Below are 26,304 nucleotides of genomic sequence, written 5' to 3'. Positions count from 1 at the left end.
AAGTTGTCATGAATCAGTCGCTGTTTGTTCTGTATGTAGACTGTATGATTTTTATGACACTAACCTGGTGTTCATTTTCCAGCATACATTGAAAGTGACTATATATGTATGTATGTATGTATATATATAACTATACTTATATATGTATATATATATATACATATATGTACTGTATATATACATATATGTATCTATGTATGTATACATATATGTATGTATATATATGTAAAGAAAGAGAGAAAGAATGTCGTTTTGCATACTTGGAAATACGGAATGTGGAAATACAACTGCATGGTTGATCGTAATACTTAAAAGTGCTACAGAAAAGAGGTTTAAAAAATCGAGAACAACTGAATTTATGAGAGTGTGGTTTGCTTGTTTAATCGCAGCGTTAACTTCCTGTTATTGTGCAATGAAGTGGATTTCAGTCTCAGACGTTAAATGTTGAAAGCACACGAAATGAGGAATTCTTCTGTTCATAATAGGGAGGAAAATCTTTTAACAAAATGAGTTGTTAATAATTTAACAAAAATAAGGCAGTTTGGAGTGACATCAGAGTTGACATTGGTTTTAGTTGGGTTTTTTTTTTTTTTTACTTTTTTTTCTCCTTCGTCTACGCTGATGTTGTAAATCTGACACTGACTGCCATCTGGCACCTTATGGTGTGTTGGAGGGAAAGTCCTGACGAAAGCAAAACCTGTCGTCATGTCGACACTAACAGAGCCGTCCAAATGTAGACGACTCTTTTCCATCTGCACATATTTCTACCTGATGTTTCAGTTTTCTTCTCAGTTTTTCTTCTCAAGTCTGTCACTTGGGTATTTATTATGTTAGACATAGTTCAATAATTTCTCCGAGTAAATGTCTTTGTCGATTCCATGATGGGCAGAGGTAACAGAGGAGAACGAGATCTTCTCTTCTTTTTTCCCGCTTTGCTGATTTTCTCCTATTTCAATTAAGAGTGAGGATCACATTAGCCATTTGTTTTGTAGTCAAGACTGAACACATGCTGTTAATTAGTTACAACAGTTTGGCTTTTTAGTGGGGAAGAGTGTTTTTTTACTTTATTAATTTTTGAAAGAGCCAGCATTTGTCAGCTGATCTGGTTCAGCCGTGGACGAGCTCAGCAGACGGCGGTCCGACTTAGAAGGACTCATTACTGAAGGCCATGAGACCTGTGTGTCCAGCAGAAACACGGTCTGAAGGCAGGGTTGCATCAAGTGGTCGGTCACAGTGTTATGGCCGAGTCACATTGGTGTGAAGTATAAGGAGCGCTGAGCTCCCGTTAATGATGGAGCAGAGCGGCTGAAGGCAGCGTCTGTGAAGCTGCAGACTGGCGACGCACGACTGAGGAATGATGGGTTGAAGACCGAGGCAAACGCAGACTTGAACCATGGACAAATATACGGTGGTGATTAAAATTTAAAGGAGACGTCATCTCCACAAACAGCATTGATCCGAAGAGGTTCCAGAAGAGTGAGGATTGATTGACAGCTGGATATCACTATGACAAAACCTCAAATATATATTTTATTATTTGACCTCTGACCTTTCTCCTTTCTGTCTCTTTTCATGTAGGTGATCCAACGCAGGGAGGACGGCTCTGTCAACTTCTTCAGGGGCTGGGAATCTTACCGCGAAGGATTTGGGAAGGTCACTGGTGAACACTGGCTCGGTAAGTTACCCAGAAGTCAGTGTGTTATCTGGTGACTTGGTCATGATCTATAATGTTAGCCTCTACATATGCAACAGTTGACAGAGCTACAACCATCACAAACCACCGGGACACCAACAGGATCAAACGGAAAAAAGAAAAACTACTAGTACTTCATTAAATCAGAAAAAGCCACAGTTTAAATTCTGTGAAATGCAGCTCTGTTGAAGCCGTACCGACGTTCATGATCTATAATGTTAGCATCTACATATGCAACAGTTGACAGAGCTACAACCATCACAAACCACCGGGACACCAACAGGATCAAACGGAAAAAAGAAAAAAAAAAAGAACCAGGGCTCAATAATAAAGTCTTAAATAGTTACAAACACAAAACAAGTCTGAATTTCCTAAAATACCACTGCACTCTTCATTAAGTTGATCCACTTTTCTAAATCCTCCACACCCTCCTGGAAACTGCTGTGGCCTTTAGCTATGGTTAACTACTTGCTAATAGTACACTCCCATGAACAGAGTAGTATTAATGACAGTCACGACTGACGAGGCATTTTAATTGAATTCGACTTTAACATGACATGAAAAACAAAAGGCCCTGAGAGAAGGTTTTTTTTTTTTTCTTTGTCGCTAACGACGTCGTACCAACTGTGGCTGCTCTGCCATCCGTGGTCGTCATGTCGTGAATGCGTCAACAACTCATTGCATCAAACAAAAGTGCTATAAAAAGGACATTAATAGAACCTAATACGACCTATCATGTAATAAAAACTCAACATTGTGAAAAAAACTAAATTAAACTGTTTACTAATTGATCATTAATTCAGGTCTTTGAAAAGATTTCCTTGTATAAATTTCAAACAATAACAAGAAATAATTGACGTTTTTTCTTCTTGTATGAGCCACACCTTATACTGGATTAAGAAATCTTCACACAAAAATACATCCTGAAAAATACTTGAACATAATCTGACACAATCCTCAAAGTCTTCTTGTTGTCTGGGCACAACATCCGGCTTTCCCGGGCAACTTTCCACAAGATCTGAGCCTGTGATATTAATAATTCACAGTATGCAAATAGGTTGGACCACAGGTACATAACAGCAGGTCCAAGGAAATGAAGACTGCTGCTCTGTAATTGTGTGTTATTAACTGGCCCGCATGGTTCTGCTTCGTTCCCTCCAACAGTCGGTTCTCCTGCAATGCAGAAAAATGACAAAGATCTGATACGAATAAAACGTGAACACGTGCTGCTACAAACTCTGTGTGCTAGTACAGTACTGCATGATAATCAGGGATGTCAAGCAATTCAGAATTGTAATCAGATTAATCATGATTAATTGACGGTTTTATGATCGATCACAATTGTAATTCACCAAGATGATAATAATCAGGGTGAATCATCATTTATAAATATGACAAAGTTCATCTGTATGTTTCTGGAACTGAAAGACAAAAAAAACAGAAGGTAGAAAATGGGTTTTAAACCTGTTCATTATTTGTCGCTAAAATTAATCTGAAAAATAATGGCAGGAAAATAATGCAACATTATGAATCAAAGCCTCCAGAGGTTCTGTGTGTTATAACTGTGTCGTTTCCTTCTGTTCAGCTGGTGGATTTTAGTCCTTACTGACATTTGAACGTTGGCCTGTGGAACAAACCTCAGTGTATTATTCCGTCTCGTCACCATCCATTTGACGGTCGTGTCAGTCAGCTCGTCAGTCTCAGACCTGCAGTAGTTCCTGCCCCAGGGCTCAGTGAAGCTGCTCTGAGCCACTGGACCAACAGTTGAAGCCTAGAACATTATGGAAAACTAATCCAGAAGCCACACATCCGTCGTTCACACTGTACCACTTCGTTCTTTAGGCTCAGAATCTCAGGTGGAACCACTGTTATTGATCAATTTTGAAGACATCAGATTCTTTTTTCTAAATAAAACAACTTTCCAGACTTTTCTAAAGAAAGAAAAGAAAGAGAGAAAAAAAACTTTCTGAAAACTTTAGTATAAGTTAGTTGTTTCTTGTTTATTTTTCTACGATTGAAATCAGGATCCTGCAAAACAGCCGGCAGTTTTTATCGACATTCAAATCTATTCATCCTTTAATGTGTCGATGCTCAACCTCACTGTGGAGTTTCTCAGTAACAGATGAATGAAGTTGATGTAGGCTGTGTCTCGGTTTTCTTCTGCTGACCTGAGGTCGTTACCTAGTGTGTGTCATCATCAAATATGTGGCTGGAGGCCCAGCTGGATCCCTGTGCTCTGCTGTAAGAATACAGAAAAGGCCTGGATTCAGCAGCGTGAATTTGAATGAAGCAGCAGGCGACTGTGTACAATACAGAGACGTGGTTCTCATTCAGGCCTGTGGTGTCATTACCCCCATCATTGATTACCCTCAGGGCAAAAAATGAAAAATGGATTTGTGCTGGCCTCAAGCTTGGAAAGAAAATTATTGCATTTACCTCCTCTGGACCAACTTTGGTGAATAATTTCATGAACGACCTCTGATGCATTATTCTTTGTCCCAAATAAATATGAAATTGTGTTTTGGATGTACACAGTTTATATGAAGGGAGCAGTTTGGAGATGAAGTTGGAGGTGAGGGTAGGATGGACATGAACTGAGGAGATGGTTGGTGTAGAATAAGAGGAGGGCGCTGGAGAAGGTGGGACATTGTGAAAATAATAAGGCTATTTTCACATATTGGTCTTAATACTTGTGCTAGTGTTTTTCATTTCCTTTTTTAGAATTCTGAGAGAATACTTTGGTAACTTGTTGAAGTGCAAATTCAATATCTTCTGAAATGTTTTTCAGTTTTCGAAAAAGACAAGAAAAAAATATTTTGCACATTTTCCACAATTTCCATTTAAGTTTGGTACAAATTTGATGTCTGCTGTGAATTGATTTGGTTTTTTGGTTTTTTTTTTAGGGCTGAATAATCTTTTTTTTTTTGTTTTTTTTTAGGGCTGAATAATCTTTTAAAGTAAGGGTCTCACAGCTCAAAGACTGACAAAGATATAATGATATAAACTATAACATAATATAATGTCATATATAATGATATCAGCTGTCAGAGCTGCTGGAGTGATGTCATATCAGGTTTCAGGTATTTAAGTCAGTTAATCCTAATGGATAAGAACCGAGTCAGAACATTTCGACTTCGACTTCTTGATGTTTGTGATCAATGATAAATATGAGAGAATATTTCTCACTCCACTGTTATAATGTGCTAATAGATGTTTATTAATGTGCCGTATGTTCTGATCAACAATATGACACGATATAAATGTTGTGTTACAGTAACCCAGAGGGACCCAGTCTGTGTCAGTTTGAGAACCTCGGTGAGAGAGGCACCCAAAAATTCTACAATAGGGTAGACCTTGAATGCAACACACACAGTCATCAGTTGTCTTGAAGCGTTAGCCGTTTAGCCCACAGCTGTATCACCCCCAAAGCAACGCACAATTATTTATAGCGATAGTCAGTTTTACCCTGCAGGTACTGATTACAGTAGTACTTGTTAATTATGACACAAACTCCAGACTCTGAGTCCATTATCTATGAGTCGTGGTACAGCAATGGTTTATTTCTTTTCAATAGATCCATATGTTTAGAACCAAAATTTAAATTTTCTTCCTGTTGATTAGCTACTGAAAATATATGATTTTTTTGGTTTGAAAATGTTGCCCAACTACAATGATTATTAAACAGCGCCGTTGAAGACATTAGCCAATGAGCTGCCTACGATTTAATTCCGTCCCAGTGAGACCAGCACAGGTTTCCAGCTGGCCTGTAACCATAACAGAGGTGGATCTGTGATGGTGCACTGGTGTACTGTCAAAACATGAGTGAGTATTTGTCAAGTTGAGGAGTTCCTGTTCATACTCCAACATTCACTCCTGACTCACGTCTACAAACACATTTTAAGTAAAACCTAAAAGTGTAACCTGAGCTGCCGTGTTGTGTAAATGATGAAATCTCACACTCACTCTGACACAACCGGCACATCCTGACATTTAGAGCGTTATTTTTGTCAAACCTTTTGCGGTGGAGTGACATTTAGGAATGTTTTTTTTTTTTTCTGTTTGTTGTCGTCTGCATTTGTGAGTGTAGAAGGTCATTTCAGCTCATATTAGAGAAATTTAAAGGATTTTCTTTTTCCATTAGGACTTGCTGATATTATTCATAAGATCAAATTTGTATATCAAACTAATTTCATAAAAAAAAAAAAAAAAAAAAATCACTCAGTTTGGAGAGAATAAAAGAGGAGACTTACCTGTTTGGTGTTCATTTTCTCCCAGCAGAAGTGAAGAATAAAAAACATTCCTGAGCAGCTCTCAATTACATTAATCAACGGAGCTGTTAAAGCTTTAATAAATATCAGCTAATTTGAAATAGAAGTTATTATTGAATTTTCTGTCATAATAAAAGCTGCTGCTGCTTATCTGTTATGAACCTTTTATCTGCCAAAAATGTTCTCTCTCCTGGTGAGGCTGTTTGTTCTGTTGAACAATATTACACATATATATGTATATATATATAAATATATATATACATAACTTACATAAACTTAGCTTTTTTTTGTTGCCTTTTTCGATTTGTATTCTTAACTTTTCCTCACTTTATTCTCTGTTTCACTCTTGCGTTTCTTCTTCTCACCACCATCCTTACCGCTCACTCTCTTAGGACTCATCACTATTATGAAGAATAATGCAGAAAATACAGAGAAAATCACGTAGATAACGCAAACACTATACGGAAGACAGAAGTCGACACAGACGAACACGTGAAGTGGTGAGCGAGGCGGCGTGGGCTGCTCCGAGTGAGTGGTGAGTGAGGCGGCGTGGGCTGCTCCGAGTGCTCGGCCACCTAGCGTCGGCGTCTGTAGACGTGATTGTATTTCAAATCTTTACTCGTATCTCGGAATACTCATATGTTGGGACGCTCGTATCTCAAGGTATTACTGTATATATACATGGAGATGTGAGTAGTGCTTGGTCAGCTAACCAGGTGAGGTTGAAAAGAACTCATATGAATGGTGCACCTCATGTTCACCTGCTGAGGTGAATCCACCATCTGTTTTCCCGTCTCCTCCACTGAGTGGCTGATGTTCTACAGCTTGTGTATTTGAGAGATTAGAGGAGACAGAATCGGCTTTTGTATCAGTGAAGTGGGGTGTATGGATGCCACAGTGGTAAAGAAATTCTGTTGCCCTCACCTTGAAGCACCTTTTTATGGAAAGAAAATATTATGTTCTCTTTGCCAGAAGAGTTTTTCTTTTCTTTTTGTCTAGCTGGAGCTTGTGCCTGAAGCTTATGGGAGGGAGGCAGTGCAGTGCTTGGCTGACCAGATAACCAGTATAGAGCAAAAACACCCAGTCTCTATTCTCATTGTTCTGGGGATTTAGAGAGAGAGAAAAAAAGGAAACCTAAGTAATGAACTGAACAAACTCTTTATGGAAAGTATATATACAAAGTTTCCCAGTGGGAAAGGAAACAGGTTTTTGAAGGATGTTAGTACTCCATGACCCTTTGCTACTTTTAAGCTGTCTGACTCTGATCACTCATCATTTTCCACTTCACCAGAAAACAAAAAGTGAAAAGCCGAGACCCATATTAGACTGTGGAGAAATTGAATAATGATTTCCCTGAGCTCGTCAACAACAAGGTTGTAAAGTGTCACAGCAGACAAAGACCTCCTTTTTCACAAAAATACTTTGCTTTAATAAATACAGCAAATAATACTTCTTACCCACCGCTGGGCTTAAAGTCATGTTCTAATAACTATTAGTAGTTAGATGGTACTATTTCTAAAAGAAAAGAGTTGGAGTCAGTGGTAGAGAGGGCGCCCTCTAGTGGTATGAAGACTGATTACTGTAGGGATTAGGACACACAAAAACGTACTTCTTTGAAGAGAATAATATTTTTAGAGGTGATTTGTCACGAGCCACTGAAATCAACTGTAAGAGGCTCCTGCTGGGCACTCGTGATACTGCAGTTAAGACTTCCATCAAACCCTTTCTAAGTGGCTTTGAAATTAGACCCTCTTAGCTGGTACTGGGCGGACCCCCTGGGCGGCACAGTGAGGTGCCAGGGGGGGGGGGGGGGGGGGGGGGGATGAGGGCGTGCTGGACGGAAGTGTGGCGCTGCTTTAATGCTTGGACGATAAACAGTCACTCCAGTCAGTAGGTGGCAGCAACCCATACAGTGGTTTGTACAGAAAAAAATACATATTATCTGGTTCTCAATAGTATTTCAATTCACAAGGGGTGTGAAAAAACTTCTGTCCCCTAGGGGGGGCATGAATAAAAAAATGAAAAAAAGCCTTGGCTCTAAGCCATTCTCAAAACATTTTACAAATTAAATTACTCTCAGATTGCTAGCCATGGAAGCTAATGCTACTTTAATGATTGAAGTAACTGGAGACTTTTGATGAATCCTGAACACTTCATCACTTCATTTTATTTATACTAGCTTCAAATAGTCACCCTTTTATTTATTTATTTTTTTTAAATCCTTTGAGTACTTAATATTGGCCTCAGTCAGTGCTGGATCACACAACAAACACACACACACACACACACACACACACACTGGTTAATCAAGCATATCCAGTGTAATGGCAGCACTCCCTTTGTGCAACATTACTGGCTGAAACGTTGCTGGACTGCATTAGCATTTTTTCTGCTGAATAACACTCCATTCAATTTATCCAGTTCCTCCATCAACAAATTCCTGAAATACAGGAAGCATCAGTGCTGGCTGAAAGAACTTTGATCCAATTCTGGTATTCCCCAGGGATGTGCATTCCTTTCACCTGCTTACTGGTGCTCTCCGAGGATGACCTCCCTGTAGTGTTTCTTCTACCAGCTCAGCAGCACAACCATGAAAACTTTAGGTTTCGTACCGAGCTTTGTAAATAAATAAGATCCCTGCAGAAGGCTTTACTTCCTGTGCAAACCCGAGAAGTTCAACTTGGCTTCCACACACACATACTGTACCGGGGTGTGTTCTCTGCATTTGTATGAGCAAGTTCATCTCGGCCACGAAAGAGTGCGGAACAGAACAGAACAGAATACAATGAATAGTTCACTGGCGCCAACCTTACTACCCTCCAGGACATGTACGCCACCTGAATCCACAAACACCGATGCCGACCCTGTCAACCTTGGCCCGGAATTATTTAACTCTTCCCTTCTGGCAGGTGCTTCAGATTAAAGGCCTGCATGGGTCTGTTTATAGGATCCCATGTTCTCTCCCAGGAGTTCCAGTCCTCACTGCCCTCTCACATAAATGTTCCACCCCAACACGACCTCATCAAATGTTCATCCTTGTGTTCTGAAGATTCTCGAGGTACGAGATCGTGTCCAGTCCTGCGGGGGGAAATAGACGCATGTGACACGTACGGATTGTTTTAATCTGAAAACAAAAATGCTAATAGAGTTACTCAGCTGTTTAATAAGCCAGCTGTGGTAGACGTGAATTGAAAATAAGCCTTATTAAATCACAGTCTTAGCCTGAAGTGGTGAGGAATTTGAAAAATGTTTCACATCACTTCCTTGATTCCTTGACAGCTAATCTTGTTTTTCTCAGCAAGTGATTCAAAACAAATGTTCAGAGCACCACTTTTGCAAAATATTGATGATATTTTAACGTTACGCATGTGTTCATCCTCAGTGGAAACACGACAGACTTGTATCTTCTTATGCTAATATCTCAAATCTGCCTTCTACCATCTCTTATGTACGGAAGGCACTTTTCTAAATGGCCATTTAAATATCAACAGTTTTGGACGATGCAGTGAAGCAGGAAGTGACCCATTTCTTAAAAACATCCCTGGGATTTCTAGATGGAACTGTCTGACGGAAACACTGCTAGTAAAAGTGTAAAAGACTGAAATCTAGTTCCATATCTACCAGTCTGTTTGTCATGGAACTTATTGATTCACTCATTTGTTCCTGACCTTTATTGGCCCGTGACATCACACCTTTTTGGCGTCTTAAGTTGAAAAGTGGTTTAAAAATGTTACTGAGATACCATACATTATTGTTTTCTTTTTTTCACTGCAAAGTATTTTCATCACATGCAACATGTGTATTGGTTACTGCAGTAAGGGACACAGTGAATACATGTCTTCACTGCTGTGCCTGAAAGTGGTTCTTCATCCACGGCCTTTTGGTAATTGAACATTCTTCAGCCGAATGCCTCGTTACAGACGCACGACTGCACAGAAATGCAAGTGTATTTCCATGCACGTCACTAACATTCCTCAGGAAATCACAGCGTTTACCACTTTACATTCTGCTCATCTTTTTAAAGTGGGACATATGTAAGTGCTATAATTGAGCTCTTAGCCTTGTCTGGCTATTGAAGGTTCAGGTGATTATAAGGAGGTGAGCCACAAGGGGTCGGGCATTTGCATGATTGTGTGTATTTTCTTCTGTGAGGTTGCAGATAGGAGCTTCACAATGAATGACAATAATTTGAAGATGTGCTATTCACAGACCGGGCTCTTTGTGTCGAGCCTTGATAAACGAGAACGACTGCACATCAGGAAAATTATTAGTTTAACGGGAAAAGTGATGATGTTTCTTAAGAAAAAAAAAAAAAACAGAAATGGCATAAAAACAACAAATGTGTTGTAGTTGAAATTCCCAAACGTTTCTGCTGCTTTTTCTCTTGCTTTTTGTTCCTTCCATTCTTCCCCGTGTGTCTTCACCTGTTTTTGGCGCTCGCCGTGTACGTACACACAATCTGTGTGAGAAAGCAAAAATCTGCAGCAATTAACTCTGAGCCTGTAAAACTTCTCGGAGCTTAGAGAGGCAGAGGAAGTACATTCAGAGAGAGAGCTCATTCATCTTTTATCTGGCTTGAACACACCTGCCACACAGAGACGGAGAACACTGAGAGACTAAACCAAAAAGTACTCCAAGGTAGTAGTGTTTACGCCAGGGGTTTGAAAACTCCGTGGAACACACCTTTATCTGACAGGTCAGGTTCTTCTGGTCTGTTTCTGGTCTCTCTCCTGGTGTTATCTGGTAAAAAGTTCCTGTTCATCTCCTCTGATGGAATATCACACCATCTAAATATATCCGACTTCACTTCTAAAGTCTCTTAGTCATTAACTGTACGCTGTGGTTCTTTGTTTTTCCACGTCTGTATTGCTTGTTAGGAACTGCAGTTGTGGGGAGGTGAACGAGGGGGGGCTGTTGTTTGCTCTGCGAGAGATGAGTTTTCTCATAAGTGAACCAAGGACAACACTGTTGAGTGATTGTTCCTTCATAACTTCAGGCTGACGTCGATGGTTTCCTCTCCATCCGTCTTCTCTGGCAAGAATGCAACATCTACATTTTCATCCAGATGTTTTCCAGCAGTCAGTATGGATTTTATACTTTAGACTTTCACTTCATGACAACCTCTGGTGGGCTAGATGAAAATGACACGGTCGACCTGATTTGGCCCACGGGCCTTGAGTTTGACACCTAGATCAGTGTTTCCCAAACCTTTTTTTCTGGGGACCCATATTTTAAAAGTCACAAACCTTCACGATCCAAGTCAATAGACATTATTCATAAACTCCTGGGAAACAGGATGTGAGACGACCCAAAAAAAAAAATCTCTTGTGACCCACCTGAGGGTCACGACCCAGTCTTTGGGAAACAATGACCTAGATATAGGAAGTATAAACACAGGTGGTTTTCCTTTGCCCTTTCTGTCCACTCTTCCGTCTTTGGTCCTTCCCTCTTTAGGGTTTGATGCTAATGTGAAGTAAGGAATTTTATCAAACCAAAGTGAAGCGTGTCCACAGTGCTGCGTTCAGGTCCAACTAAAGCAGGGCGATCATGAAAAAAAAAAAAAAAAAGCCAAATGAAAATAGTCTTTACTATCATTTGAACAATTATAACACCCCGTGGGCCATTTGTGGCTCATGGGCCATAGTTTGCCCACACTGGTTTGCACAATGTTTTATTAAGATTTTATAAAGGTTATCAACTACAACAATAACATAAACATTATACTGCGTAATTCCGTGGGCCAAACAAGGGCATTTTACTACAAGTCGTAAAAAAAAAAAAATCGTATTATATGATTTTTGGTGATAGGCTTTAGCAGACTAGCATTGATTTCTGGTGATAGGCTTTAGCAGACTAGCATTATTAAAGATAACCTTTAGATGATCTGCTTATTGGGATATGGTCCAAAGAACATAAGCCCCTTTACGCTTCCTGTTAGTGCAGTGAGTTTTTATGTGTGGTGGTAAAACCTCACCCCTTTTCCTTTAAACGATCCGATCACTGAAGACTTCAACAAACGAACCTAAAATGCTCTCGTGTCGTAGCAGGTCTGGTTCTCACCGTCGTTGTTTGTTCTTTCATCCTTATTACATCTTTGACGTCACGCTGCGTTTCACTGCTGTAAACACACTTGTCAAGTCTTTCTACTTCAGCAGAATGCTGCATAAAAGCTTGTGCCGGAGCAGCACTTTGTCGGCCTTGTAAGATTCACCATGATAGCATAAAAGAAAGACATTAGGGCAGAGCTGACCCTGATCTGTTTGTGTGAAGGGAGCTATAGAAAATATATCCTTTAGTTTATTAGAATAAAAAAAAAATGTAGAATGTTTGCGGCTGGAGCAGTTTTATGTTTTAATTAACTTTACAAAAGCATATTTCAGTCTACCTCTGTATCATTAAGTAGAAATAATCACAGCAGGAAGATGATGACGAGGTGAATTCGATGCTATTTTCTCCTAATTTATTTCAAATTCGGTCTGATTCGTGCAGCTGTATCCTCCCTGCCTTATCTTGTTCTTTCCCATAAACCCTTGTACCCGAACACACACTTATCCTCCACAGCTTGCCTTTTTGGTCACAATGCAGCATCCTGAGGCGTATATTTATATTCTTGTCACGCAGCAAAATACGTAAAGAGGACTGTAGCTACAAAAGAGAGCACAATTCAAAGAACATCACAGTTCCTGTGAGAACGACATCTCATTTTCCTGTACTTGGTGTTTTTCTTTTCCTTTTTTTTCCCTCCCACTTTGCCGGCGGACCATTACTTTTGTGCCGCCGCAAAAAGCCAGGAAACAAGGTCTGGAACTTTAAATAAACACTAAATTGTGCTATTCATTAATTCTTTTCCCTTTGTGCATTTAACTCAACAAAAGTCCCAGATAGGATTGAATCTAAAACATGCAGCAGTGGCAGGAGACGAAGGAGTTAAATGATTCATTTCCATGTCTGTTCCCTGGACCACGGTTTGTCTGTAAAAATCTTCCAAACCCTCAAGTCATGTGATGTAGCAGCTCCTCACTGCTGACAGCAGTGAGGTCAAGGGTCATTTGGTCTCAAACCCCACAGGTTGCTGTGGACGGGGATGAAGGGCTGATCGATTCTGCTCTGGTAGATTTAATAGTGGAGTCTTTAAAAGACCTCATTCAGTGAGACGGTTCTACAGAAGGTGTGGTAGTAAAATACAAATGTTAAAGTTTTAAAAATTAAACATTTTCAGGGCTGAGGGATGGAGGGATGGAGGCGGTGATGTTGCTATGCAGCACTCATGCTTTTGACCTTTATCAATGAGTCAGAGGTCAGTTTGTTATAATTGGTCAAGCCACAATACTGTCAAACTGAAAACAAAATGTCTCTTTGAAAACAACAACAAAAACAACTCAAATTGCTATTTCTATTTTGAATTCAAATTGGCAAATAAAACAAATGAATATTGACTTTATTATAACGCTCAAGTATAAACCTTTCTGTTGTGCGACGATGACAGTTCATTCACACGTGCTGACCAAACTAAAACACAGTGAAGGACAGTTCATTCACACATGCTGACCAAACTAAAACACAGTGAAGGAACAACATGCCTTCATCTGGTCTGCAAGCCTCCTATTGGCAGACTGTGGGCCACCAACCCAAACGGTTGCTGACTTAATCACAGTCACTTAATCAAACAGGGTAAAATCCACACAGCTGTTAAAAGAACAAATTAAACACAGTGACTGGATCGGTGGGTAGAAGAAGAAACAAAGAACCGTTTGTCGAAATGTTCCATTTCTATATTTTAACAACTAAATCAATGCATTGTTTTTTGCCAGAACACGTGTCATAGATGCAGTGGTAGTAAGTGCACGCCTAAGTGAGCTTAAGCTTATATGCATGCACGGCCACAATGAACACAAGGGGCTGTTGTGAAACTAGTGTAGAGTCAATAATGGCTGCTACCTTGCGGGAAGGTCAGAGCTTAGAGGAACTCTCTAGAAGGCTGTACACCGTCTCCCCCCTGAACTCCCTCTGTCCCCGTTACAGGGAATAAATAGCCTCATTATTCCAACAGACTCTCACCATACATCCCAATTTGTGACTTTGCTTGTTTCTAAGCCCAGATAACTTTGCTCTTAGAGCGGGCGTCCTGTCTGCCTCTGTTAGTGTTGTCTTCACTAAATCAGAGGTGATTAACCAGAGGCTTCACAGTAGGATATCAGCACAGTACGACGTTCATTAGACCAGGAGGTTATGGAGTGTAAAGGAGAGGGGACTTTGGTGATAGTGGAGAAGGGACATGGTCCCTAGTGTAAGAACAGGATTACTAAAACATAACGCTGCAAAAAAGGCTTCACATCAGCGCCATCTAGAAGCTTTGTGAAGTTGTAAGAAACTGCACACAGTAAGAAAATATCTGCTAATGAAAATATCAAAGCTACGTATTGACCATTTAGAAAATTCGAACATTTCTGTAGGTGAAGTTTTCATTCGAGAATTCATTCTTTTTAGAATTCTTGAGGTGACTTCTTTACCTCGTCAGTGACTTAAATCCAGTTCCTTTGAAATATTTGCTCAGTTTTAAAGAACAAATAACAAATAACTGAGCTTTCTGTTTTGGTTTGGCTTAAAAAAGAAATAATACTAACTCACATAAAGCCATTCATGTTTGTACAAAAGCTCTGCAGCGTCCATGACGCAAGTCTGATAATCACTAGTTTAGGACAGAGGTTCTTAAAGTGGGGTCCATGGACCCCTATGGGGCCACCACTGGGCATTAGGGAAGCCTTAAAAAAGGTTAGAAAGATAAGAAAAAAACCCTGAATTATTATTATTTTCTTTGTTTCATTCGTCCTGAACTGTAAAAAACCATAAAGTGATGTAATCGTCAGATTCTCAAGTGTCCGATGGTAAGTGAATGCACCTCGTGTGACAGCTGTGAGCTGGTGTCATTCCGAAAGTTAATGTTTCTCGACATATTTTTGTAAATTTTAAAGGGCGTTGGCATAGAAAAGACGGACTCTCTGGTTTAGGTGATGAGCCGATGTAGAATTGATTAAGAAGAATTGGCTGAGAAGAAAACTACCCCAATGAAATACTATTTGAAATTCCCCCAATAAAGGCTATTTTTTGTTGTAGGATTTTAGAGGGATGTTACTGAAAGAACGAGGCAGAGAAAATGGTCAGACGCCGTCTAAAAGTAGAGCAGAGTTTTACCAATAGTCTGTGAAGAACATTAATCAGCCATCTCCAATGTTGGTATTGGAACAAAACAAAGCAGAGTTTATTGTGATCACGATGACCCTCGCATCAGGAAAACAGTTGTTTTTATGCCTTGTGCACCTCTTTACAGTCAGGCTCTGCCCACACACTGTGCCCATGTGGCTCGTACTGTCTGCTGCCATTGCACCCTGCAGATTCTTTCCCTTCAGCCTCGCTGCCTGTCGATTATAATCCAGAAAGCCATTTTATGGGGTGCTACAGGCACAGCAGTTTGCTCTCACTATGTTTAATTCCTCACAATGACACACTCCACGGCGTTAGGAATGTTTCACATAATTGCTGTCATAATGTCTGGCTTCGTGTATGAAGTGCTTTATGAAGCATGTGCGTTTTTATTGGCCCCGGGATTCACTTAATATTTGTTTAATTCACCAAAAGGGAAAATGCTACACGTCATAGATCAGTGTTGGCCACACTTTTCTGAGACACAGACCCATATTTACATTATAAAAATTCACTGGTCCACAACCCGAAATGAAAAGTCACAAAAATTATATAAAATACAGTAAACTTTTCATTTTAATTTACTCTGAATCATCTACTCAGTACTAAACCCTGGCCTGTTTAGTTGAACAGAACACTAAAGGCTTGAACTCACAGGGATTAAAGAAAGACACATAGAGCTTCTTCAACTCTTAGACCAGGACAACATCACAGACTTCATACCTGTCCTTCAAGAGTTCAAGTACCTGGAACATGTCTACAAGTCTGTGTCTGGTAAAGGCAGCAGAAATCTCTCAACTCTACACGGACTAATTAAACATTGACACAGTGTGGCCACCCAGTGGTGAGCGCGAGTGCGTGTGCGCACTAAATTAAAAGCATTCAAGTGTCAGTATAAGCTGCGGAAGTGCAAGTCAGAGCACAGCGAGGGAGCTGCTTGAGGGGAGTGTGTAACTGAGCTGTCAGGAAACACATGGAAACATGATAGGATACCATACCTCCTGATAAAACCAGAGACAAACTACAATACGCTGTGATCTATTATTTAGAGCTGGTGTAAGTGTTTTCAGTTAAAGCTCCTTCAATACTGCATTCATATCTGATTAATAATTCAGCGGCGTGATTCCTCCTCTGTGAGTCCGACACTCTGATGTTGACTTCCAGGGATCCAGTCTGCCAGGCAGCGGCTGAGGCTCCGCCAATCAGCCCTGATGCTGACACAATGATGCCTCAGACTTCACTTTCTGCCGCTGCTTTATTTAGGAGCGAGTTCTGTCCCTGATTGGTGAGCCTGTACTTTGGCAGACATTTCATCTGCCCTAGATTGCACCACCGCAGCGGAGATGCAGGTGCAATTTGCAGCAATTCTGCCAGTAATTTTCGATATGTTTGAGAAACTGAGCAATCGGTGGCCTCGCCTCACGAAACCAAAACACTTTACTTGATTTGTGCCATCACCAGCCTGGAGGTGTATCCCTCTCTGCATGTTCTGTTTTCAAAGGATGTGCTTTGGTTACTGTGGCAGAGAATACTCAGTGACGTGAGACAACATTCCGTCGCATGTCAAGAGTAAAACTCACACGCCAGTGTTGAGTGGACAGACAGGGGTCGCTGCACGCATCAGACGTTTGACCATTTTCCTTTGTAGGACTGTGAAACTTCACACTCTGATCTCGATCTATGAATTAGATTGAAAATACATCCATTCACTTATTATGCTCTAATACTGTGGACACCATTCTATATCCCAGCCAGTGCACCCCGATTCTTCATTAAAATATATATATATATATTAATGTGTGGGAAAATCCAACTTTAAAAAAACACCCCCAGTGGGTCCACATACCACATGGAAATCCCTACTCCAGTATTGAGGACACTGGCCCAGTGGGTCCACATACCACACTTTGGGAATCCCTACTCCAGTATTGAGGACACTGGGGGTTCACATATCACACTTTGGGAATCCCTAGTCCAGTATTGAGGACACTGGCTTGACAAAAGTTTTTGTATCCAACGCTCTACGAACCACCATCACGATCCACAGTGACGACTACAGTCCACCAACTCTGTGAAGTAAAACTTTGATTTTTTTTTTTTTTTTTACTCATTATTTGTAGTAGCATTTTAGGCATCGTTATCATAATTAAGTATCATTATTTATAACTGATCCTCTGTTTGATAGCTCTCACACCTTGTCACAGTGTACGATCAGGTGCAGCATTATTTACTTAGACTATAGACTGTAGGCATCCTTGTGAATAAGACTGTAAACAGAGATGACGCTGTGGAAAACATGGACATCTTTCTCTCACTGAATTAAACATTCGTCTGACACGCCCTTCCTGCCTAACACTGTTCGATCTGTTCGTTAGTTAGTAGCTATCCTGGAAGCTCTCATCAGATCTTTTCAACTCATTAGCTAAGGTCAGGCTTGGCAGCTCTTATGTTTCTTTAACCACTCGGTGCAGCTAATGCTCCTCCCGAGCTACTGTTGCTCATTTAACATAACGCAGCAGCACGGCCTTTATTTAAGCCTGGTTTCTGGGGCTGTTACTTTCAGGATTGAACTGTGAAAAAGGAGCTTTAATGATGTCACTGCGAAGAACGATGAGATTTGGAAGTGAATATTCGCTGCCTGTAATGATAAAGTTCTTTTAACAAAGCTATTTTCTAGCGCCGAAACCATCAAGCTGGTGTTTGTGTCCTTAACACACGTGTAAATTCCTGTGTGTTGTTTTGTCCGTTCTTCCCTTTTCCAGAAGGAGGAACTGCCTGCTCCGTTCGTCTGCTTCCACCTGAGAGCCCTTTTAAATATTAATACGGTCTTCTCCCTGAATTAGCGTCTCACAGACGCAGCAGCTCTCTCAGCATTTATCTACCCCGGCCGCCCCTTCTCTCCTCCACTCTCCTTGTGCGTCTCCCGTCACCGCGCTCGGCCCGGTCTCTCCAGCCCATAAGTTAATTTCCGACGATCGGTTGTTGCTCCAATTCTCCTCTCTCGTGACTTTTATGACGTTAATCCTGCTTCTTGAGCACAATCCCCCCCCTTTTATTTCCACTAGTGGGTGATATTTGGCAGCATTAACTTTCATAAAAGCCTGGAGTTGAAAGCAAACATGACATTTGGTGTTGACATCCGTCTGAGCTAACTTGCATCAGAAAAATTAATCTAGTGTGGTTCAAAGTAAGACTGAGATGTGAATGACTGCAGGAGTGTGTGTGTGTGTGTGTGTGTGTGTGTCAACCAGGACTGGTCCGTCTTATTACTAACAAATGGATCAGTGTGAGGAGGATGAAAGAGCAGCTGCTGAAAGTTAAGCAGGATTTTTGAAGATCTTGTCATCGTCGTCGTTGTTTTGGTTTTTTTTTTTGTTTGTTTTTGAGAAGCGATTGATAAAGAAGAATGAGAAAGCATTCATCCCACTTAATCAAACCCGTGCTGTCACTGAAGTGCTGCGAAAAACAATAGTAATTGTGAACACATTACTCTAGTGATGTGTGGGATCAAAGCTCTGAGAACATGGTTAACCAGCTTCAGAGACAATAAAGAGTTTGAAAAAAAAGGTCTAAAAGGGAAAAGGAAAAAAAAGTATCCAGGTAAATACTGACACCTGGTGAATATATTTAATCCCAACACACTCATGTCTAATCCAAATAATTTTGACATAAAACTCCCAAACGTGTTTGCAGTATTACTACAGTACCATCAGTAATCACTGTCAACTACTCGGTGAAAGCAGACGTTTTAACTTCCTCCTCTGCGCTCAGTTATGTCTGCATTAATAATTCTTAAAGCAAAGGTAATGATTTATGCAGAGTTGAGAATTTCAAAGTGAATCCCACTGTTGGAACATTAGAATCTGGGGAGAAAGAAAGAGGGAGGGAGGGAAGGAGGGGGGGAAGTAAACACGGAGAAGATCAGCGAAGGAAATCAGTATTTCCTGTCATGTGCGCACATGCCTGTGTACATCACATCCCCCCCCCCCCCAATGATAGGACGGAGAGCGGAGTGACAGCTGGCACGAGGTTCCTCTGAGTTTCCAACGGTAGAAAAGTCTGGTCCAAATGTGAAGCTGCCAGAAACACAGTATCTGTAAAGGTAAAAAAAAAAAAGCCAATGCTATTCATGTGGTTTTGATTTTGTCACGTTACAAGTAGCTGTATGTGTGTGTGGTCAATGTACATCTGCTCATCTTGGCCAGCAGGGGTGAATGTGGCAGCAGCATCAACATCATTAGGGCCACTTCACTGAGGCAGGATTAGCCACAGGCCACATCCTCATCTGGGCCGATTGAACGTGGTTCACACTGACCTGTAATTGATACATGGGACGGTAATTATTATTGGAGGGGGGTTTTACATTCAGTAGGAGGGTCCCAAAGTTACCAAATATTATTATTAATAATAATAATAGCAGTAGTAGTAGTAATAACAATAATAACAGTAATAATATTGTTGTTATTATGAATAATAATAATGATGACAATAATAATAATAGGTTACTATTATTGTTATCATGATAAGGCATTAATAATAAACACTATACAATTAAACAATATTACATTAAATATTTTTAAATTTAAATTCAAAATACAGTACAGTATGTTCACTTCATCAGAGTACTCTGTGGTTGGCTATAATTTACAGGCTTCTTTAAGCAGTCAAGTTTTGAGTAAAATAATTCATTAGAACGAACAATACAGATATCAGAGCAAACTTCTTTTTTTCTTTTTACCAAACTTAAAAGAAACCCTTGAATTTTTCAAATTTTTGAAGCTTTGATCTAACCCCATCTAATTATGTTTCTTTTGCCAAAACTGAAAGAACCTTTAAAAGAAACTTTGAATTTGATTTGAATCCAGGCAGAGATCCAGGTTGTGACTTGGAGCAAAAGACATTTCTGGGAATTCTCTAACGGTAATACTGAACCAGCAGCAAGTGTTGAGACCTGAAGATTCTGTTTGACTTAACTCTATAAGCCAAGAATGTAGTGACAGTAAAACTTCTGTTTGACTTGACTCTTTAAGCCAAGAATGTAGTGACAGTAAAACGTTTATTTAAAATGTTGTTTTATTATTACCAATCAAAACTAAAAAAAAAAATCAGTTTCAGAATTGAAAAATTATCACGTAAATTTAAAGGCAATTTTGAAGATTAAGATTGTTTTTTAAGCCGTGACAAGTGAGAGGACTAATGGAAAGTGTTGGACACCACCTCTCCAGTTACAGCCCACTGTCAGTCGTTTGCCTGAGTTAAATCTTCTCGGCTGCAGTGATTAGACATGAGATCTGGAGCAGCGCGAGCTAAGCTGCAGTCGTAAAGTGTGAAGCACTGGTCGTCGGGCTGATATCGATCTCACACACTCTAGCAAATCCTGTTGATTTATGTTTCCTTTAGTTAATGTAAAGGCACGGCGTAATGTGTTTTGTTCTGTTTCTTTAGTCAGATATACAGAGAAATAAATAAAAAAGCTAACACTTTTACAGCTGACGATACGTTAGAAAACCACCAAAATAACAGCAACTGCAGACTGTGTTTTCTGCTGTCATCAGCTCAGCCTCACACAGCTCTGCACATGCTGTTTATATGACAATCTATTATGGAATCATAATAAAAGGACTCCAAAACAGTAAGCTAGTTTGATATATGGAACTTTATTATTCCCTTGGGAGTTCTTTCAGGAAATTAAGGATGTACAGTATCCAGTATTTGTAAAGTGTTTTATTGGGTCCAAAAAATCCCCTTCCAGAGTACAGACGCTGGTGTCAGTATCTAATAAAATGACCAGAAAAGTCATCTATGTGGTATCAAATAAAAGGTATCACTACCGTTAACCAACCACAAGTTTGTTACACTCCCTTACAATCGATTTGATTTTTTCCAGATGCTAAAAAGTTACTAAATGTATAATGAGGGTATATGTTTATATATATGTACATATACTTTTTCATTGTATTTATGTTTTTATAAACTTCCACTTTATCAACCTGCATTTTCTGTTTGTTTGTTGCCATTTTTCATTTTGCTGCCCCGATAATCCATTGTAATGCTCTGTACTTGTACCCAGACAGAACTTTTTAAAATGCTGGTTCATCCTCCTTTTCTATTAAATGCGATAACAAATGAGTTCCACCATTTTCAGCTCATTTGTTTTCCTTCTCAGATTAAAGAGAAAAAGCTTAAAAGTTAAAAGTTTTTGGGTTGTTTTTTTTGTTTTTTGTTTCAGTCAGACGGGCAGAGTTATGGGACTGACTGATGGAACAAGTACATTAGGGGCTGATGTTCACTGCTGTGTGAAAACTCCTGTCATATGTGAATGGTTAAGTTAGAGGAACATTACAGCTTCCTATTTGTTCAGCAGTAAAAACACGGTGTTGTTTCCTGGGCCGAGTCTTCCTTTGGGAATAATGATCCTGGTCACATCTGTCCTCTCTGCCCTCAGCTTCCTCATTACTGCTCTCAGAAGTCACATGCTTCACTTTGGAAAATAAATCCACCGAGTTATGATACACATTGTTTCCCTTGTTTACCTTAAGGTTTGTAAATAGACATCACCCACTGAGTGTCTTCATTCAGACCTCGACTTTCTCCCAAAATAATTCAGGCTCTTGAACAACAATAGTCTGTGTTTCCTGAGGTGACTTTTTTTTTTTTTAAAGTCATATACTGTACAGTTTCTGAGAATCTTGAAAAATGACTTGACTTGAAAAGTAAACAACTAAAAAAGTGATATGATTGATCACAGGGTAGCTGTGGATTAATCATGATTAGGTGATAGAAATCACCTAATAAAAGGCGTTTGTGCTGCAACAAGCCACGGTAACGTCAAATTGAACTGATCGAGTTACGTCATGTGACCATGATAGAACATAAGTATTAAAGTCATAAATATGAAGTAAGTCAGCCCAGAAATGTGGGAGGGACAACTGCACTTTTTTATTTATTAATTAGTATCAACATATATGGATTTTCTTGAGTATAATCAATACTCAATACTAGTATTGATACACAGTAATACCTTGTGATACGAGCGTCCCGACATACGAGTATTCCGAGGTACGAGCAAACCTTCAAGCTAATTTTTGCTTTGAGATACGAGTAGACTCGCGGTACGAGCACACTTAGCACTCGGAGCAGCCCCCGCCGCCTCACTCGTTCACTTCACGTGTTTACGACTTTCGTACGCATCTCCTGCAAGTCTTCTGTATTGTGTTTGCCTTATCTACGTGATTTTCTCTCTGTTTTGTGCATTATTCTTCATAATAGTGATGAGTCCTGAGTGGTAGGGATGGTGATGAGAAGAGGAAACGCATGATGACCACGGGAATAAAGCATGAAATTGTCGATAAATATGAGCGCTAAAGAAAGAATAGAGATCGAAAAAGCAACAAAAAAAAAACACTACGTAAGCTAAGATACTCGTGTCACAGTTTGACGCTTCAAGCTCATCTTTGAAATCTGCAGATAGACATTCGTACACACTAAAATGTCACAGTCCAGTGAGTTCAGTCAAAGGTCACGTCACCTATCTGAGATGACAGGAATCCAGCCAACGATGGAACACCGACCCCTTCTATTCCCCCAGACTAGGCCACAGCAAGTCTTTGAGCCGACCCGTGTTCACAGACCCACTCAGCCTGTCCAGTGACGAGTGGCCAAGGACACAACAGCCGTCCCCGTGGTTATGGAAATAGCCCGTGTCATCGCGGTGCCTTCCCACCCAGCCTCTCTCTGTTGAACAAAACTGCATGACAGGGCAGAGGAAAATGAAAGGGGGGAGAAAAGGGAGACAAAATGAGATGGGGTTTGAGTTATGATAGAAGGAGGCAGGAAAGTGCTGCTGCGTTTTCTCCTTTTCTGCTGAAAAAGTCTCAGGAGCTGCCCCCCAGCAACGGAGGGAAGAAAGCAGGATGAATAATTAACTCTGAGAAATGTCACGAGCGGCAGAGAGAAGAGTAATCATTTCTCTGTTGGGTTTATAGATCTGTTTTTGATTCTTTCTTTTTTTCTTTTACTTTGAGCCCTGTAGAAGCACGCCCAGACTCAGACCACGGGACTGGAACTCATCCCCTAAAAGCACCCGCTACAGTCCCTGACATACTTTTCAAATCAAAGCAAATAAATCATTAATATTTGGGCCTTTTAGCTGCATCCCAGCGACATCTCAGAAAGGTCTTTTACATTTTTAATCAAGTCACTAATGTCCGTCTCATTAGCTGTAAAATCACTCTAAAGGAGGAGGAATCTGGGAATGTAATGGTTTAATCAATGTCAGGAAGAGCCGGAGCTTTGTTTCTGTGAAGTTCTACAGAGGACGAGGCTGCATTTTGGAAGGAACAAAGGGATAAAATGACAAATCAACGTCGTCACCTCACACGGAGGTCGGTTTTGTCCTCTTTCCTGTAGAACTCAGGGCAATGAGTGAAAATGAGTTATGGATCCCGATGATCTAATGTACTCAGGTAATTGCAGATATATATCACTATTATTGTCTTTTGTGTGGTTTTATTACCGAGGGAAAGCAATTTTTTTGAGCAGCATTCTAACGATATTTCATTCTACGTCTGCTTTAAAGAAGTTACAGCACGTGGGATTATTGTTCCCAGTGAAAACGCTAATGTGATTAACTAGAATCATCTGACCGGCCCACTGGGAACTGTGATGTTGATCACGACTTCAACGATCAACGAACGAATGAACACGTTGACTTTGTTCATTTTCATTCTTCTCAGGATTTATTTGTTGACGTTGTGTTTGATATTTACGGTATCTTTTCATTTTGTCAATATTTTCTACTTTACTGAAACGTCACCTCTGAAATCACAAACCAGTTTCAGAAACCGCTTCAAGTGAGAGTCTGGTCCTTTGTTTCCTTTAGCTCAGTGGTTCTCAAACTGTGGTATGCATAACATCGGTGGTACGCGAGCACTCTCTAGTGTAAATTCACATTTTCACGTTTACATTTTCAATTGAATAAATCTGAAATACCACGCACAATTATTACAACATTTAAACATAAACATCTTTATAGATCATTTCTAAACATCTCTCCTGTGGTGGAAGCTAACAGTGAAGGCCTACGCTGCTGTATTCTAATGTTGGTCATCATGCACCGTTAGCACAGGCGTCTGAAGAGAAACGGAGCAGAACTTTCACGCTGCCTCCTGCTTTCATCGTATGCAGCTTCACTCAAACTGTGCAGAGTTATTTCCATGAATCTAAACTGCTGTTATCGTTGACCTAATTTAATAAACTACCTGTGAAGACATCGAGACGCTGAAGTGGAAGAAGAAAACAAAACAAAACAAAAAAAACACTAACCCTGCGGCTAAGCAGCTAAATGTAACACTTAAGGAGGATGAGGTCGCTGGTGTGGAACTTTCAAGTAGGAATATTTGAATGAAGAGTTTCACCGATGCTAATATTAGCGAGTTATCTGTGAATTGCATGTTGTTGTTTTTTTTTACATCTATACCAACGTTGTCTAAAAGATTGATTCTATTTCAGCAAATACTCTCAACTTGAAACATCGCAAGGCCATCCTTAGCCGCAGCGGCACGGCTCTGAGATGGGAGGGGGGGGTCTCATGGAACATCTAGTTTCCATTTTTATTCAAGAATGCGCTCTTTCATTCTGGGCAGATTTTTTTTTTTTTTTTTTCATTTCACATTCACATTTCTTTCCTTTCTTTTTCACAAGGCCCTGTCCTCCCAGCTTGTATCCAACTTTTCTACTAGCTCCAAACTGTATATCATTTGGCAGAGTCTACACACCTACAGTACAGTACACCTCCAGGAGTGGAGTATGCAGCTTTGTGTACATGTCCTCACAGTAGAAAGGCAGCTCCTGCAGCACCAGCAGCTTACACTAGAGACAAAGAATAGGTTTTTAAAATTACAAATAAATAAATAACTGTATCAGGCGGGGGTGGGCAAACTCTGGCTCGCCGGCCAAAATGAGGCAGAGCTCTCCAGTGTTGGTCGGATGTAGAATATTTAAAATAAATAAATTGGTATCGTTGTATTTGAATCGAACCCAGGACTCTCTGCTTCCGAGGCAGGCGTGCTAACAGCTACGCTATGAAACCGACTAATTAAGCAAATGTACAAGGATAAAACGAAACTTTTGAAGAGGATTTGCCACATCAGATGTCTGCCACCATTTAGTGGCGTCAACAGAACTCACAGTCGATTTGTTGTAATGCACAAAATGGAAGTCTTTCCCATACTCTGGACCAGTGGTTGGCAGGCTGGATTAGAAAGCCCAGTGGACTGTATCTGGTCCATGGGCCGTAGTTTGGTCTTAACCTTTACTGAGCTCTCAATATCATACTGTGGAATGGGTTTAACACCAAAATCCATAGACCTGAAATGTTAAAATGATACGAGCTGGAAATGACACTTGAAACACGACAAGATTTTCTTTCCAACAGTCCAACCTACGGCTGTAAAGCCAAGTAAAAAACACGCTGTTAAAAGAGGAACATAAAGACAGTCATAACAAAGGCAGTAAAGTATATGTATTATAATTGCCAAACTAAAGTGTGTAGGAGGAGGGAAACTTTTGTGGCTTCCCTTTAATGGCAAAATCACTGAGAAGAAGGAAGAGTCCTTCCCCCACGGAGCAATCAGCATTTTAATACTGCGAAGCAAAATACCTGAAAATTCTCCCCCGTATTGGAATCCATTATAAATCACCTAACAATGGATTGAATTAACAGACAGTTGCACCTGAGCATTTAGGGTCTCTCCAAAATAGTCTCCACTGTTGTCTCACTGTTGTCTTTATTTTTAATTATTCTGAGTTCGAGTTCCACTGTGGATCTCTGGAGCTTTAATTAGAGAGTGAATTAAAGTTATGTAAATACAGTTTGAAGCCACAGACTCTTTAAATAGAGTTGGGTTGCTTCTGAAAGAAAGAAGAAGAAGAAGAAAAAAAAAACAAGTCCTTCTTTTGAAGTTTGTCAAAGGACTCCAGGGTACTTTTCCCCATTAGCGTGTGTGTGTGTGTGTTGGTACTTTTTTTCCAAGAGGCCGAGGAAGATGAAATATTTTGCAAGTGAGGCCTCTTGGCGTCTCTGAAAATGCATTTTATATATTTTTAAATATTTATTTTCAGTAATAAGAAGAAATGTGGGGC

General features: G+C 40.1%; 1 protein-coding gene across 4 annotated transcripts in view; it reads left to right on the top strand.

Moving 5' to 3' along the window:
* fibcd1b (fibrinogen C domain containing 1b) overlaps nucleotides 1-26,304 on the top strand; it is a 121,171-nt gene that overhangs the window by 88,532 nt on the left and 6,335 nt on the right. For all 4 annotated transcript variants that reach the window (XM_025062467.1, XM_017038968.2, XM_008325829.3 and 1 more), the window contains one exon: nucleotides 1,579-1,675. In XM_025062467.1, the coding sequence (XP_024918235.1) occupies nucleotides 1,579-1,675 (97 nt within the window). The remainder of the gene's footprint in view (nucleotides 1-1,578; nucleotides 1,676-26,304) is intronic.

This window comes from Cynoglossus semilaevis, chromosome 14 (assembly GCF_000523025.1).
Source record: "Cynoglossus semilaevis isolate Cse_v1.0 chromosome 14, Cse_v1.0, whole genome shotgun sequence".
Classification (NCBI taxonomy): Eukaryota; Metazoa; Chordata; class Actinopteri; order Pleuronectiformes; family Cynoglossidae; genus Cynoglossus; species Cynoglossus semilaevis.
This window is presented reverse-complemented; position numbering and strand designations above follow the sequence as displayed.